The 17435-nt window shown below is 37.2% G+C and overlaps 5 protein-coding genes across 6 annotated transcripts; 1 reads left to right on the plus strand and 4 right to left on the minus strand.

The window, feature by feature from the left end:
- Positions 1–139: 139 nt before the first annotated feature.
- Positions 140–2660, minus strand: LOC125201028 (uncharacterized). The gene is made up of 2 exons (XM_048098900.2): positions 2260–2660; positions 140–746 (listed from the first exon to the last, which is right to left on the minus strand). Exons 1-2 carry the CDS (start codon positions 2543–2545, stop codon positions 364–366), a joined length of 669 nt encoding a protein of 222 aa, XP_047954857.1. The 5' UTR covers positions 2546–2660; the 3' UTR covers positions 140–363.
- A 540-nt stretch (positions 2661–3200) lies between these two features.
- On the minus strand, positions 3201–5372 carry LOC125201029 (peroxisomal membrane protein PMP22-like). The gene is made up of 7 exons (XM_048098902.2): positions 5093–5372; positions 4857–4955; positions 4113–4214; positions 3925–4000; positions 3654–3724; positions 3482–3567; positions 3201–3396 (listed from the first exon to the last, which is right to left on the minus strand). Exons 1-7 carry the CDS (start codon positions 5150–5152, stop codon positions 3345–3347), a joined length of 546 nt encoding a protein of 181 aa, XP_047954859.2. The 5' UTR covers positions 5153–5372; the 3' UTR covers positions 3201–3344.
- Positions 5373–6391: 1019 nt separating this feature from the next.
- LOC125204360 (Glycine cleavage T-protein family) lies at positions 6392–8752 on the minus strand. The gene is made up of 4 exons (XM_048103010.2): positions 8538–8752; positions 7514–8086; positions 7172–7290; positions 6392–7033 (listed from the first exon to the last, which is right to left on the minus strand). The coding sequence occupies exons 2-4, from the start codon at positions 8072–8074 to the stop codon at positions 6487–6489; spliced, it is 1227 nt and encodes a 408-aa protein (XP_047958967.1). The 5' UTR covers positions 8075–8086; positions 8538–8752; the 3' UTR covers positions 6392–6486.
- A 387-nt stretch (positions 8753–9139) lies between these two features.
- On the plus strand, positions 9140–12039 carry LOC125204369 (orotidine 5'-phosphate decarboxylase). Of its 2 annotated transcripts, XM_089065911.1 has the most exons (8): positions 9140–9367; positions 9726–9959; positions 10077–10196; positions 10275–10433; positions 10584–10756; positions 10913–11018; positions 11133–11202; positions 11804–12039. In XM_089065911.1, the coding sequence occupies exons 2-7, from the start codon at positions 9747–9749 to the stop codon at positions 11160–11162; spliced, it is 801 nt and encodes a 266-aa protein (XP_088922037.1). In that variant the 5' UTR covers positions 9140–9367; positions 9726–9746; the 3' UTR covers positions 11163–11202; positions 11804–12039. The 2 variants fall into 2 exon arrangements, with proteins under 2 accessions (XP_088922037.1, XP_088922036.1); XM_089065910.1 differs by lacking the exon at positions 11804–12039 and having other exon boundaries at positions 11133–11290.
- On the minus strand, positions 11360–14461 carry LOC125204351 (U3 small nucleolar RNA-associated-like protein). The gene is made up of 6 exons (XM_048102985.2): positions 14066–14461; positions 13282–13890; positions 12462–12911; positions 12086–12258; positions 11788–11971; positions 11360–11615 (listed from the first exon to the last, which is right to left on the minus strand). The coding sequence occupies exons 1-6, from the start codon at positions 14459–14461 to the stop codon at positions 11523–11525; spliced, it is 1905 nt and encodes a 634-aa protein (XP_047958942.2). The 3' UTR covers positions 11360–11522.
- Between the last annotated feature and the right edge of the window lie 2974 nt (positions 14462–17435).

The raw sequence follows: 17435 nt of genomic DNA on the forward strand, positions 1-17435 counted from the left end.
TACTACTCATCCACAATGTGCATCCCTTACTCGCCACTTCCCTTAATTGATCATGGCCTTTTCATTACGTCCCCACGGAACTGGCTGGCCCTATGCCGTTGCATATGCACTTATAGAAATATACTAATACAAAATAAAATTGTTTGATTGTAAAGATATCTCATAAAAAGACTTTTAACATTTTTGGGTATCTGTATTTGTTCATTGTAGAAATGACTAAAACAAGAAAAGGTAAACAAAAAATGGAGCCTCTTCTACTGGAGACTCTTTCTTGGAAGGTGGAGGGAAACTGCTGCTATAGTATAACACAAGTGCGTGCCAAAAACCCAAAAAAAAGAAAGCCACAATATCTAGAACGATGCCTCACATCACTTTTTTGCTATCAGAAAAGGAAAAATGTCGATCGAGAGACTGAAGCTGGCTTCGAAGGTTTTGGTTTTCTTCAAGCAAGCGGTCGTATTCAAGAAGAAAGCCTTCCGATTGCTTCTTCAAGGCCACCGCATTGGCTTCTGCACTGCTTGCCTCTTTACTCTTTTCAGCAAGATGTTTCTCCAGCCTACTTATCATCCCACGCAGTTTACTCATCTCGTCTTCCAGTACTTTGATTTCCTCGGGTGCTGGAGACCTGTTATCATCAAACACTCGATTTTGTTTCTTAACAGCTTCCGCGCTCTTCCTCCTTATACGCAGTTCCCGGATGTAGTGATGCAGCCTGTCGACCATCAGGGCGAGGAATAGGGAGAATCCTGCACCAGAATTGATGTATATTAAATTCTTGGGAAAGTAAATAAATTCCAGAATATGGAATGAATTTTTAACCAGGTAATAGCATGTGTTAAGACAGTTAAGAGAGCATGCTTAAAGTGAAAAGTATAGAAACCCTTCCACAATAACATGGAGAATGTGTTGATGTTAGCTTTCAAGTGAAAGAGAATTGAAATGGCAGGTTGGTAGGCCTAAAGGAAGGTAAAGTTCACCATTTTTTATAATGGTGGTCCCAGAACATGGATTAGCCAAGAACCTTCAGAACATTTAAAAATTTAAGAACATCAAAATTATACACTTCCACGAATTATGAGGCAATATTTATTGCTACCAAACTAACGAATACCAATAAAACAGTGAGTTTCATTTTCAGAATATCAATTTTATATCGTCAGTATTTGGGTCCTAAAGTAAAGATGAGCATACCAAATACAAGGTCCATTCTCAGGTCCTTAAGATTAACTAAATATGAGCATAGTGATACGATTATGCCCGGCTTAAAACATTCAGTTTCAAGATCAGAATACAAGTCAAGGTACCTCAAATTGAAAACAAGCCATTCATGACGCCTATTGGATTACTGTTAACTGCATACTGCAAACTAACCAATAAATTAAGCACCTACATCTTCACATCACTCTGTTTCCACTTTCCAGTATGCACCAAAAGATTATTTTGATCTTATGCTAATATCAACTTCCAGTGAATAAAAATAAGCAGGCTGGTTACTTAAACTTATTGCCAAAGATCCCATCAAGGAAAATCGATGACCCTAACCAGATTAAGTTTTTATTCAACTCAACATCATTAGCCATATAGCATTGCACCTAGTCCCCCCAATCCATGCACATAATTCATGGATAAGAAACATTCATGCTAGCCATCTGCCATTGCTCTAATGAACTAGATTACAATATGCTAATGAAACAATGCACGTCGTATACCAATTCAGATCACATGCCAGTTTAAGTTGAACTGTCATTGCATGACATTTTCCATAAAAGTCCAACTAAGGCATTTCCTATTACCGAAAGGCCGGATGCTATACAAATTCACACCCGCACACTGTCTTAATCGAACAAAGAAAACCTCCACTCATACGAGACCTCTAAAATCCACAATCTTACACTCTAGTTCAAAATCAAAACCTTAAAAAGGAAATTCGAAGGATGCACCATGAAACCATTGCTATACCTAAAACATCATAGACCATCACAACCAATTCCGAAAAATGAGTTATTTCACGGCATACAAAGACACAATATATGTTGATGAACAGGAAATCCGGTTCACAAAGTGTGCATACAGAAAAGAACAATTGAATATAAACATCAATAAGTTATGCTCTTTGTTTTTCCTCAGCGTAGCCATTCCCAGAAATTGATCCTCCGAGAAATCGTACAAAGTTACGAAATCCAAATCAGAAAATAAAGCGTTCGTAGTTGGGAATTTTAGAGAAAACATAAGAAGGATCCAATTAGAGGAAATTCTCACCCATGAGAGAAGCTTCGAGAAGGCGCGTGGCGAGGATGACCTGATCGGTAGGATTAACTTCAGCCTCATCCTGGATCCAACGCCTCTGAATCGCAACCGCATTGTAGACGGTGGCCACCATGAGAACGAAGACAGTGGCGGCGACGGTCTTGACGACGATCGGTCCGCGGCCGCGCTTGAGGCGGTCCAGCCCCATCACGACCAGCTTCCTCAGCGGAGTCTTAAACACGAACGCCACGATCAGCGCCATCTCCGCAAATATAAGGCCGAAAAGCAACTGGATCATCTTTTTCTTGTGCAATTTCTTCAATTTTCACACGAATTTCAGCAAAGTCATATTGAGAGGAGAATCGGAGAAAGGGAAATGGGGTTTTGATTAGACGGATCCATGTTTCAAAATTGAAATTATTAATGTTTTTGCCCTCTTTATGCTATTTGGGAATTGGGGCTTTCTTTCTTCTTATTTGCAAATTCATCCCCGTATTAATAATTTTTTATGATTCTAGTATTTCCCTCTTTTGTTGTTTATATTTTAATTAGTCTACTAAAATTGGATTTCGGTCATTCAGAACTTCACCATTATTCTTTTACTAATTACTATTCAATTTAAAATAAAATACTATTTTTGTGATCAAGTCATCATAATCCTATTTTTTTCGACGAGTATTTACTCTACTCATAATTTGAATACTACTACAATATACTCTGCATTTCAATATGTAATTATTCTTTATCCAATAAAAGTCATGTCAAATTTTGAAAAAAACAACAACTACGTGCATAGTTTAATTTAATGTCATAAAATCACAACCTAAATACAAATACAAACAATTTGCATATAGTATATAATAAGGTTGCGATTTTGAGAGATTATTAATATTTTTTTCCATAAGATGTGTTGTTCTTGCTTCAAGAATATTGCAATTTTCATAGTCGATCGATTCAACATAATATAGGAATAATTTTAATTAGTTTTAAAACACCATGGCTCAAACAATACATATTATAGTTTTCAGTGCAGAAATAATAGACTACGCTAAACAAGGTGACAATTTCCAAACCAAACAACATACTTCCTCATCTCCTCAAGGTTTAGCAATTGCAAGAGACTTGGCTCTTAGATTCAGAAATATTCCCCTGTAAATCATACAACAAAATGAGAATAAGAAACATTGATGGAAACACATCCCTCTCCGGGATCGGACGAGCAAATATACCGTACCAGAAACAAGCAACGACACTTTGGAGAATAACACGGAACTGCAGTGGCACATACTGATGATTCACCCATCCAACCACAGGCCAGAACTGCATAAATCAAATATTTAAGCCTTTCTCAATGAATTAACAGCATAACATTAAAACCAAAACGTTTAACTTCAAACTTCACTTACTGTCCACGAAGTATACTGGACAGTCGGATATTCTTTCTTGATTTTAGATTTTGTCTGGAACCAGGACCTCCCTGTGCAAATTATAAATACAAGTTAATCAAATCGTACACGGAATACAAATTATATGCGTTCTCGTTCACCATTTTGTGAGATTCGTATGTTCCTACCATCTAACTTGATTCTTGTGCCATTCGACAGCATTTCACTAAGGAGCCATAACAACGGAGAATTGTACTACTTAAAAGTGAGAGAAGCTGTGGTGTAGACTCACCCTCGATAACTAAGCCGTAGTAGATCATAAACATCAGGTTGTTCCAAGGTGATATTGTAAGTTGCTCCAGCACCACCTGAAAGGATTCAATTCTGTCATTTTTAGTTTCGTTGTTTATGAGGAAGAATCATCGAGGCATCAGAAATGCTGATAGAAGTATTTCTTACTAACACAAGAATCGGGAGTACCTTCTTAGCTACAGTTTTGGTGTCCTTGTTCCCTTTGAAAATTTTATCCAGCAATATGTGGAAATAATGCCCTAATGGCCCCAAATAAGCTGACCCGAATATCTGCATTTTATGGATTTAAATCATAACGAGTAACTGCAGAAATATGGCGGTATTGGAACAACTTGAACTCGTCACTATTGTCATCTAATGCAAATGTCTGAAAACTATGAAAACCTGTCAATAAGTGCATCCACAAATGTTCAATGTATTTGCTTGTAAGAGTGTCTAAAACATTCTTAGCATCAGTCTTTAGGACCAGCAGAGCTTCTAGATACGGAACGAGTTGCTTGTATCATCAGAATAGATACTAAGAATGTTTCATATAATAGCCTATTAGAAACGACTCAACGACCTTCAATTTTCGAAATAAGTAGGGAATATTAGGCAAACACACGATATTGAAGAAGAAACGGGAGGGACGGTTCAAGATCAGTACCAAACCAGCAATAAATCTGTGGCGACCCCCATAGGCTAAACATAATAGGGCGGCCATCTATTACCTCATCTGCCTAACAAATCAGTAAAAGGGAACTACCAGAATCATCACACTGGATTTTCTGGCTATTTCTTAGATATCTCAATAATCCATCACATCAAAAAAGCATCACTCAAGAATAAGCTAGTATTTGAAAAGTTGAAGAATCATATAAGTATTCCACAGTTTGGTTGTTGAATGATAAAATTTGAGGAATCAAACATTACCACTTTAAGAAGAAGTCGGTTGAGCTGAAGCTTGGGAATGCCAGAGAGTTTCTGGGCCACAATATCACTAGTCGCCGACAGCAGTCCCGCGGTTATCATCTGCAAAACTCAATTCAAAATCACATCTTTTTACAATCAACCCTAGAATCGGAGGGGGAAACAATACAGATTATACAATACAAGACAATCCAATCAAATACTCAAGGAAAGGGGAAGTGAAGGAGAGGTGAGGTGACCTTGGTTCGGAGAGGGTGTTGCTGGAGCTGCGCCAGATACTGCTTGGCCACTGACGCCATCTTTCTTTCTCAATTCTCACTCCACAGTTGCAGCTAGAGAGTGTGAATCTTGAATTGAATGTGGTGAGATGAGATAAATCATAGGACTGTGAGTAAATAGAGGTGAGGCCCGGTGGGGAAGGGCGGGTGCTACGAAAATCTGCTCCTCAACTGTCAACGGTTTATAGAATATTCCCCTCTTTTACTTCACAAATATCCCCTTTTATTTCCGCCTTCATTTATACTGCCGCCACCCACAATTCACTTATTTTCTCTTTCAATACTCAACTACTTTTACGTGTAAAAGATTTCGCACCTTCAAATCAATTTCTCTGTATCTTCGCAACAGCTTCCGAAATTTTTATTCGTTCATCTTAAAAGTTTACATATTTTCATACTACTATTTTAAATCTATTGAATCCTCCTCCATTGGAAGCTAAAATATTGGGTTGTTGGAAATGCAGGTAGAATTGTTATGAAACTACTTATGCATCATGTATTACTTATAAATAATCTTTGGTTGGTTTATTATATCAAAATCTCCCCAATCTTTATTTAGCAATAAAATACGTAATTTAAACAAGAAAAATGCATCGTAATTAAAAAGAAAAAAATATGTCATTCATTCATAGAGGGAACCAAAGCACATCCCGAGTTCTTCAATTAAATCGTGTTGGAGTTGGTTCTGGTTTGTGATTGACCACAAATGATAAAGCTGATAATCTCGGAATGTTTGAGCTTGAATGCACACTCGAGATGGGTTTCCACTTGCGATCCAAGAGCTTGACGCACTGCATGTGTGTTCGTCTTCTAAATAGGGGTTTTAGCTCCTTCAGTATCGATTACCATGTTATGCAATAGTTATTGATTATCGTTTTGTGCAATATAATGCATACATACAAGATATTGATGAGTACATCCTTGTACCAAATATGCATCGGACCTTTCACGATCATGAACTGTGCTTGCGAACACTGAACGCTTATTTCATGTCCATTATGAGCACTTTTCCCTTTAGGATAAGTTGGACACGAAATGGGCTTGGCCAACGTATGGTCATTTTGGATAGATGTCGTCGGCGAGATAATAACTCATTTGGGTATGCCAAAAGTTTTATTTGGGTGGTAACATTTCTTAACCAAGCAAACCTATATTTCACAAACATCATCAAATTGCAGAGGCACTTTATCAACTTCAAACTCCTACAAAAATATCAATCCAACCGCAAAACAAAAGGAAAAGAGTTATAAAAAAATTCCATGACATGAAATTTGATAGTTGATTTGCACCATTTTTGAGTTCACCAGAAAAAGTAGTACCTCAGAAGCAACAGTTATTGGACAAATAAGAAGAAATCAAGGTGACTTGTAATACTTGGTAGGAACAAAAGGCATTTTAGTGATGGATCCGTCGTAGACCTTCCCTCGTACGACGATCTTCAGTTTGGTGCCATTCTTGTGGTGTCCAGATTTCACATACCCCATGGCTATGTTCTTCTTTAGACAAGGGCTGAATCCTCCACTCGTGACTTCGCCTATGTTCTGGCCCTTCTCGTCTTGAATCTCGCAGTGACTCCTGGCAGGCGGGCCAGCAGAGAAGAGCCCGACTCTCCTGATAGATGGCCCTTGCTCAATCTGCTTCAGTATCACATCTGCGCCCAAGAATCCGCCTTCTGCCCTTCTCCGCTTCCCTATGGCCCATGTGAGTCCTGCTTCGACAGGGGTTGTGTGTTGCTCCATGTCGTTTCCGTACAAGCATAAGCCAGCCTCTAGACGAAGACTGTCCCGAGCACCTAGCCCTGTCAGCCTCACTTTGCCTTCGGATTTCTCTAGAATGGCTTTTGCCAGATCGACTGCATTCTCAGACGGGACTGATATTTCAAAACCATCTTCACCGGTGTACCTGAGAGTTTACCAACTTAACCAACTGTTGCAGAGAACTGCGTATCGACTATGCAAAAATTCTAATAGTTCGAGCCATCACTTAAAGACCGATTACTCAGTAAACATTTATGAAGACGAGCCAAATAAAGCAACGTACCCTGTTCTTGTGAGATAGCAAAGTGACCCGTTGATATCCAACACCTGGAACTCACCGAAGTACAGTTTGCTCAAATCTTCTTTCGTCAAGTGCTGCAAAACCGGGGCAGAAAGGGGTCCCTGCACCGAGATATTAAGAGAAATGAGGCACGTGAGTACAGCAATCACCAGGTAATTAGTACTACTAAGTTGAATCGACATAATGTTTTCAATCGTTCTGATTTGTTAGAAACCTAATACATGTACTAATGTTATTGGAGTCGCTCCTTCGACTTATCATGAGACGCTGCTCAAAAGAACAACATCTCGAAGAATATCGAAAGCCTAAAATGTAAAGACTGACCTGGAGGGCCAAAAGAGATCGTTCATCGTGGATATGCCAAGAAACATCCCCACCTTTCGATGTGAACGCTTTCATGTGTTCCTCGATATGGGCAAGATCTTTGTCTCTGCATCCAGCATTCACAACCAAGTAAATGTGCTCATTAGTCACCTTAGTGATAACTGAATCATCGATCGCACCACCTTTCTCATTAGTGAAAACAGTCAAAGTCCCTGTTCCGGGTGCAAGGCCAGCGACATCAGCAATCACGAGCTTCTCAAGAAAGGGGATGCAGTCTTTTCCTTTGAGACTCAGACCACACATATGTGCAACATCAAAGAGGCTGCCGTTCTCCCTACAGTTGAGCGTGGAGTCCATGATCGAGTCCTTGTACTGAATCGGCATGCTCCAGCCTGCAAAAGGGACCATCTTCCCACCATGGGCGACATGGAAGTCGTACAGAGCTGTCTTCTTGAGGTCCGCCTCTGATGCAAAGCATCGACGAGCAACTGTTTTCTTATCCGACTGAGCCAAGCGACGGGTAATTGATTGACCAAGCTGCCACAATCCCCCTCCCCTCATATTTATAAGCACCTAATTGCAGAAAATGATGAAATTCACTAAAGGTGGGCTAATTCAAACGATAACTCATCAAGAAAAGACAGAGGCAAACAAGTTAAAGCTCGGCGAGGCTTTTTATCATACAGTTTGTAAGCAACGCAACTAACACAAAATTGAACCTACAGAATAACTGCAAAATCCAACATTTCCATCAATAGCACAATCGGCAACCAAGCAATATAAAACATTTGTAACATAATCTCATCGAATGTAGTAAAACAGAGAAAAATTGGAATTAATGAAACCAGATCGGATTAGCGTAATAAAGAAGATTATCTCACCAACCAACCTAGAGTTAGAAAAAGAAACAAAATCGACATACTAATGCGAATTAGCAAGAAGAAAAAAACACGATCTTGAGCAAACCCATTGCGAAATGCAATGCGTAATGCATTGAGTATCAACAGAGAAAGAAATCCAGTACCTCAACAACTGATGAAGGATTCTTTTTTCTTGTCAAGTATCTATACGATGCATATATATTCGATTTGCGGTATAATTTACGTTATTTGATTGAAATTGGGTAAAATGGGTAAAAGAAATAAAGGATTTAGTGGGTGGAGGAGGCTCTCTCAGCAAGATCAAGACCAATCTTGAGTGAGTGGTGATAGATATTCAATTACCCTTTCCCCCTTTGTCTGCTTCTAGTGTAAATTGCACCACTATTTTATGTTTATGAAAAGATTGAATCTGATCCACCAACCAAAAAAGAAATCATTTTTTATAATTGGATTTCACTTTTATAGTCCAACCACACTATTTTGTGTTAGGTAAGGTGATTATACAGCAAAGTTCATGGCCATGGTAATACTGAAACATCTACCAATTGACAGACACTGGCTGACTACTGAAAATAGTAACACAAATAAAGAAAGAGGGCTAATTCATCAAAAATAACAAATTTCGGGGACTGAAATGGGATTATTCAAAAGCATAAGGACCACTGGGATTAGTTCCACCAAACGACGTCGGATGAATCTGTTTTTGGAAGCTCCAAAACGCCCGCAGCCAGAAAAATCGAGTGCGTGTGATTTTCAAATTTCTGGGGATTCATAATTCGTTGTTGCGTAATCTCCACAGCCATTCACTAAATTCGTGGCCCCCATCGAAATTATTTCAGATTCTTCTCATATCTCTTCTATATCCACTTTCGTATTTATCTCCTAAGAATTGATCCTGTGAAGTTCAATTTCCTTTTCTGATAAAGCAGTCAATTTCTTGTGTTGCTGATGAAAGTGTCTAGACCCTTTTAAGGTTATTTTAAGTTCTCCTCAAAGTTCGTATTTTTATTTTTTTTGTTTCTTTGTTGGGTGGGATGATGCCAATCATGTGATCATAAGTTAATTTTTAGTTTTTATTGGGTTATAATCCTACTAAAACATGCTAGTAGTTATTCAATTAAAGCTCTAGTTAGTTGGGTTGTGGTTTCCTTTCATATGCTGTTTTTTACATAGGAAGATTCAATGGTTATTTGTGGGTATATCTTTAAACAAGTTTGCTGATTATGTGATACTGAGTTGCACTAAGCATGCTGATTTTGTTCTTGGTTTGTTGCCTAATTCAGTGATTCTTGAGCTAAAATGTTGAAGCAAAACTCCATTTGTTGTTTCAGGTTGAAGCTCTTGATTCAACTATGTTGACAGTTACCTTTAACATTTGCCAAACACCTATGGACTTGAATGTGCTTCAAGAGACTACCAACTCCAAATCCATACATATAATAAAGCCCTTGTTTCATACTTGCAATTCCAAGTTTCACCGGTCGAACTGGTCTTGTCCTCAAAATTTCAGTAATCAACTCAAACTACACGGTTTCTCCCACCAAATCACTTCAAGAAGGTGGCTGGTGAGTTTTTTTTCTTGCCATTATTCAGCAACAAAGCACACACATCTAGTCTTGATGAATAAGTAGATATATTTGATTGTGATTGACTTATTATGCGGTGTTTCTGTCTACTTCTAGTGCCGTTCTCAAGATTCTATTTCTCCAGAAAATGAGTACCGGTCATCACGTAATATAGCAATCAGTTTGTTGAGGCGGTACAGGAATTATGTAGAGCGTGGAGGAGGTGACAACTTGAAAGTATATTCTATAGTTAGCTTTTGGCCCCTTGTTAGCTTATTTCATTAGTGAAGGAGATGCTGATGGTATGATTCGTAGGAGTTCATCAGCGCTGGTGTAAACGCATACGAATTGGGATGCACGGACGAGGGCTTGAGGAAAGAGCTGACTGATATGAAGGAATCTGGTGTTGAGATTGAGGCAATGCAAACTTATGGTGGAAATACTGGTCTAAGGTCCAGCATTATCTCCCAGGAAGTGAGCCCCTACATAGCTTCATTGCTTTTCATCGACATATGCTGATTCGTTTTCTTGTTTGAATACTCTTATGTCATTTCCATGGCCGAGGGTGGCAACAAAACCTGTTTCTCCGGCACTATGTGTTATGACCAATGCCACTTGCTTCAGGTGGATGAATGTATAATGTGGCTGAGCATTGTGTTCATAACTATTCTTTGCACACCACAACCAACCGTAGTCAGATGGTCATCCAGTCCTCCGGTGTCGGAAGAAATGCTGATCTCTTGGAAGGGCTTCTGTGCAATTATAGCAAATGCCTACTACATGAGAGGAATGGCCTGGTAAGTGGTGATGATGTCAACTTTTTATGTCTTCATGTTGATGACATCGCGCGTTTCTGCAATCCGAATATGTTATGTACCCCTTTGTATAGCTTCCGCTGATTAATTATCACTAAGAATGGTGTGCTTCTCCGTGCATATACGACTGGAATCAAGGCTCCCGGTGAAAACTCTCCAGTTGGAGCAAATGGCAGTGATGGGCTGCGCGGAAGAGCCATCGCTCGTAGCCAGCAGAATGAGACTTGTATTTAGCACACTTGAGGTGGGCGGCCATCTCTAGAGAATTGTTCTACTTCTAGCTTATAACAAATCAGCCTAAACTGATTTTACTGTGATATAAATGTTGCCTTAGTCTATTCAGCTCTTGTTATTGCAGGTTGTGAGTCCACAGTGGCCAAGAGTGTGAAGAGAGTTATCAAAAATATTATGTATAATATTGCCAACAGGTAGCTATTGAGACATTTTAGCAACAATAATACAAGCTTAGAAAATGCATCTTACATCATTTTATCTCAATACTACCTTATTCTACAATATTACAGCTACTTATCTTGTATTCAAAGTGAAGTAAGATTGTCCGGTGAAGATACACAAGAATAAATGTGATGAAATGATTGTGTTTACTCAAATCCTTGCCTCCAAAAAAATGAAAACAAAATTGAATTACAGCTTTAGCTCTTTGTTTCCTTATATATTGCAATACAACAATCAAAATGAAACGCAAACAACTAGCTCAAAGCTAACGATTTAAGATATACATAAGTCGTCATGATTTTGTAGATAAGAGCTGGGCAGCATTGTTTTTTAGGGTTTTTCTAGCACGCCAATGAACACCTGCAGCAGTTTCTGAAGTTCCCATCTGGTAAATGAAGAGTAGAATTATATTAAAACCATGTCCACAAGAGCACCAAATAGGAGCATTAAACAAATGAAAAGGTTGATAAAAGTTAGCAATTTAACACCTATTTTTCATTTTTTACTGCATATGGTGTTTGTGTATTGACTATTGAGATAAGAGACTCAGGATTTACCTTTATCTCCAAGCAGTGATAGTCACGCCATAGGCTTGCATCTTGGTCATAAGTTGTAAGCGCAGATTCATATAGCTTCCGGGCATTGGTCAGACCAGTCTTATCACCAGCAGATGCAAGGTTCGACTCTAGCTCGATACAATCTCTGTATAGTTTAAGTCCAGGATGTGGTAAAGCAAGAAATCTGCAGTTGAGAAAAAGGATACAATATCAGCGTCATACTATGAAATACTATGTCATTACATATACAAATAGTAGTACTAAAAAGAATCAAAGATAATACTACATGAGAAACCACCTCTTATACATCTCTCTTGCACTTTTAACTCCATCCCTTTGAAGTACATAATTTACAATAGTTGATGAGAGTGAAAAACCGCTATCATTTCCACCATCTTTGGCCAATAATAGAACTGACATCTCAACAAGCTCGTCAAAATGACGTCTCTGATTTGCAAAATATTTCAGCCCCTACAGCAACAATCATAAGTAAAGTCCACCAAGTTATGTTGAGAACTAGAAAAGCTAAAAAGTAAGGAAAAAAAATAATGACTTGATGTAATAAAACCCCTCTGGATGAATAACAGGAACGGTGGCATTAACATTTTTAAAGTAGGAGTAGTATTTATTTTGGGAAAACTACATAAATAAAGCATTAGAAAATTTAAGCATACCATAATCCACAAACTCTCTGCTTCTGAAACGCTAAGTTTCTTCAGAATATTTCTCAGCAATTCGAAGATATAGAGCAGATCAGCCTTGCTCGGTGTGAGAGATTTATTCTGAATACACTTCATTTCTATGGTGAGTCGTAAAGTCCATAAATTCACTGCATTTGGAAACTTTCCAGAGCAGAGTTTTTCTGCGAGCATCTTGGCTTCAACCAATTTACTTAAGTGTAAAAGATATGAAACATGTTGGCAAGCAAGATCTTCATTAATGCAGCCAAGGCTCTCAGCCTTCTCAAATACTTCCAAAATATGTGAAACAATCTCAATGGCAGGAGCATGAGTGTCGAATTGAATGACACCTTCTCCATCCCTATCAACTGCTTCCATGAGGAACTTTAAATAAAGTCCAGCCATGATAGGTGATGGCGTAGACTTTAAACCCTCCTCATAAACCTAGGAAGAGGCATATGTACAAGGTGAGTATTGATTAAAACTGGAGATAAAGGGGGTGTTTACTTTGAGTGATAGACTGATAGTACAGACTAGTATAATATAGGACTGAGTATTTCAAGATAAGATGGTGAAACAAGTTTAAAATTAATCAATCCATCTAAGTAAATGATGGATTAATTTGGATTATTTTTATCTATCTACATCATATTACTCAAAGTAAACGCCCTCTAAGAGTATAAAAGAGTATCAGAAAAAAAAGCATATGCGATTACATACTTCAACATTTCTAGCAATAATAAAGAATCAGGACCAGCAACCACGCATAAGCTTCAAAATTTTGCAAATCCAAAATATTGCTAAAAGTTAATACCTGAACTGCTCTGCCTAACTGCACAGAATTTACTCCTTTGGTATCAGCTATTTCAACTCTAGCAAGCCAGTCCCAGTACTGAGGATCCTTTGAAAAATCCCTTTTCATGTCATGGTGTATCTTTGTTCGCATTTCTTCTGAATTAACCAACTCTGTTGCTTCAAGTATATTCAGAAACCGAGTTCTTAGACCGAAGGAAGTTGGTAAGGCTTCAATCGCACCACTATAGACAGTATCAAGGAGGGTCAAGCCATGCTCCCTGAACACATCCGGTTTTTCTTGAGAGCTAGATATCTTATCCACATTCTCATCCAAAGACATGAACAAGTCCTGGTTCTCCTCTCTCCACTGTTGCTCATCAGCATTCTTCTTGCCACTAGCTTTACCCTCACCTAAGGCAATCTTTCGAGCTTTCAACTTGTTAAGGTACGTGAGTTCCATGCGAAGATACTCCACCCATAGATCCTCAGAAGCTGGACAGGACCTCAAACCATTTTGCATCAGAGCACGGGCAGCAGCAACATTCAGATTGTTGTCGAACTCCCAAGCCGCAGCATATATCCACACACCAGGTACTTTTGGATGAAATCTGACTAATTGAGCCAATGCCTAACATAATCACACCACGATAAGATATCCAATAACTGAAAACCCTATCATTCAAATTCAAATAGGATTATGCATAAATGTAAACAGAAATAAAATTTAAACTATTGAAAATCTGTTCCTAAACACCTATAATACTAAGTAAAAGCAATAATTTGAAGCAAATGCAGCAGATTACTTTTTTCATCCTGCCGTGACCTCGCGCCCTGCAAAATTCGAGGTACTGAAACCATAGCTCGATATCTCCCTTAAACCGATTCGTGGCGAGCCGGTAAATGAGGAGAATCCTGGCAACGCCGGCGTAATCCGAGATCGTCTTTTTCGATTTATCGCCGCCGGATTTCCTCTCGAGAGATTTTTTACGGAGGGCGCGGAGGGCGTCGAGCTGCTTTTCGTAGTCTATGTAGGTCAAAAAGTCTTCCTTCAGGGGACTAGGACGCTTGAGGCGGTACTCGAATTTGCGGCGCATTTTGACAATCTCGGCAATCTCGCGGCGGCTGAACAAACCGCGGCGCTCTAGGTCGTCTAGCTCGTCGAGCATGCGCTCGAGCTTGAATTGAACGACGTCCGCCATCGCTTCCGAGCTCCGTGAAAGAGTGCGTTAGTGAATTTGTCGACGGCGGCGGCGGATTGTGTGTCTGCGCGACGAAGAAGAAGAAGAGAAGCAGCGTTGAGGGAGAAGGAGGGCTTAACTAGGGTTTAGTGATCCAATACCAGTGTGGGCTCCATAATTGGGCTATTTTACGAAATACTATTCTTTCATTTCAAAAATTAATCTATTTAGTATTTTAGTTCGTCTATCAAATTAGATTTTTTTTTACTTTTAAATATTTTTCTCCACACCCTGTATTACTACAGTGTTAATCTATATTTTTAGGGGAAGAAAGGGATATTATGACAAAGGATGATTCTATTTAAGGTTGAGTACTTGATTGTTCGATTATTCGACTATTGATTACCTAATGGTCAAAACAAATAAGGTTGATCCGCAATGAGAATTTTCAATGTCGATTCGGCTCGTATTAGTGTTTAAAGAAATTTTAGCTATCGATATAAATGATAATTATCGATTGTAAATGAAGTGTTGAAAATTTGATTTGGATAATAAATGCTTATAACAATATTATTGCTTTATCAAATGTGCAAATCTACCTAATGGACAAAGCATGTTCTTCTAACCTCAAATTCAAACTTAGGAGAAGAAAGGCCAATGACGAATAGAGTGTTAATAAATGTAAGGTAAGTGTATAGATAAAGGACAAAAATATTCATATCTGAATAATGTCCATTCAATTCATTAATATTGGTCTATTGGAAAATGTTCCTTTTATGGATAGTTTCATTAGAACTGATCATTTCTTGTTAGGTAAAAAGTAAGAGGATCATCTTTGATTTGATCTTTTATATAAATAAACTGATATATAGCAAAAATAAAATATTAAAAAAATTAGTGTCCTAAGTTGAAAGTTTACATTTTTAAGTAGTGCCAAAATGAGCACAAAAAATACACAACTATGTGTTCGTGTTTATCTTTAATACTCACTCTATCCCACTTAATTAACACTTATTTGGTTGTGAAAAGCAAAAATTTCTTATGTGTATCTACTCTAATAAATCATTAATAGGCCTTCAATTTCTTTTCAAAATAGTTGGCCTCCTAAAATTTATCAGTGACACAACACTAACAATAAATTAAAACCTCGGACTATATTGTTTGGGGACGTCCTTAAAAAAGGAAGACCCCTCCAAAAATTGGCGTATGCCGCTTATAAGCGACGAGAACACGGTATCTATACGTATATAAAAGGCGAGTTTTGGCCTTAATTTGAATATTTACAAAGTTTAGGTATGAACTTTAATATTTATAAATTTAAGGTACTAAGATTTGAAATATTTGTGAATACAATGCGGTGTAGAATGAGAATGGACGCCTACTAGGAAAAATAAAAATAAAGGCAAATATTAATGAGAATTTATTTGACGTAAATTATGTAATCATTGATTCCAGGTCGTTAAATTTAAAACAGTTTTCCACTAATGAAATGAGCGTTAATTTCACAGCCATTTTATTCCACTAATTAAATGAGAGTGTTAGTAGGCAGCCATTTTTTACTAATTGGTCGACCATTTTATGTATTTTTATTAATTTAGACTAATTAAATTTGATATTCAATTTTGGAAAGATTCCAAAGCCAATTAACGTTTTATTTGAAACGCTCTTGGCTAATTAATGAAAACCGTTGCACCATTTAACATCATTACTAATAGAGAATTAATGTATACAATTTAAATCCGCAGATATAACCTCTATAAATACCAATGAAAAATCCAATCAAACAAACAAGACACGAACGCCACCAAGTTTTGTTTTGAAATTGGCGAGTATTTTCTAGAATTTAAGAAACTTCCTACGGCCATGAGATAGTAGTATGGAGTATTTGTATTCATCTATTTACCTTATTATTTTTTTTGTATGTTTTGCTAATGTTGTAATTTTGCCAGAAGAAAAATGACGTTATAGAATTCATCTACCTCAATGATCTACAATCTAACATAACTTAACTTCATCAATTATCAAAGTTCGGTGTATGTGTTTTTGTAAAGACCAAACCTGGACAACAAATCAAATGTTGTGAGTTTGGAATGTGTTTTCCATGATTTTATGGTATGTGTTTTAGCATTTTTATCTTATTAGTATATTTTTTAACTATTTATCTAAAATCATTAATTAATATTTTTTTTATCTTGCAGAGCCTTATGATTCAAGGAACATTTTCCAAATTCATTACAAAATTAGTTTCGTGCTCAAATTATGAAGGAGAAATTCTTTCTATTTGCTATTTGGACGGTTGAGATTTGTTATTGGGTTTTTGTTGAGCATTAGGATTCAAGGAATATTTCCCAAAATCATTACAAATTAGTTTCGTGATCAAATTATGGAAGGAGCAATTCTTTCTATTTGTTATTTGGAGGGTTGAGATTTGTTGTTGGGGTTTTGCTAGGGTGGGTTTTTTTTTTCTTCTTCTTTCTATTATTGTCTTTTTCTCTTTTTATTTTACTTTAAAAATAATGGGAATTGGAGCAAAAATTATACCAGTAAAAGAATTTCTATTTCTATCCAAAATTTTATAATTGAATTTTTTACCTTTTGATATCTTATTCAGGCAAATTATCAACAAGGGACTAAAAATATACAAATAGCAAACATTTGGTGTTGGGTGTTAATTAACTTCATCATATATGTATTAAATATAAACAGATAAAATTTGGAATATCAAAATAGGTAAATTATTGATTCTATCGCTTTCATTTTATCATTTTATTTGAAAATTACTCATCATATTATGATCATCAAAAATGTTTTACTCAATCTGTTGTGAATTAAAAATGTTGTACTACAATTTTGAATATCTTTTTTTTTTGTTAGAACTTAAAAAATGACGGGATATAATTGTGCATGGAGATAAAGCCGAGACAGTTTTTTACAAATATAACATGATATGATAATTTTGAATAAAATGTTGAAATGATAGTGCACATACTCAAAT

This window comes from Salvia hispanica, chromosome 2 (assembly GCF_029641045.1).
Source record: "Salvia hispanica isolate PSC_SH4W2 chromosome 2, Shi_PSC_v1, whole genome shotgun sequence".
In the NCBI taxonomy this organism is placed as follows: Eukaryota; Viridiplantae; Streptophyta; class Magnoliopsida; order Lamiales; family Lamiaceae; genus Salvia; species Salvia hispanica.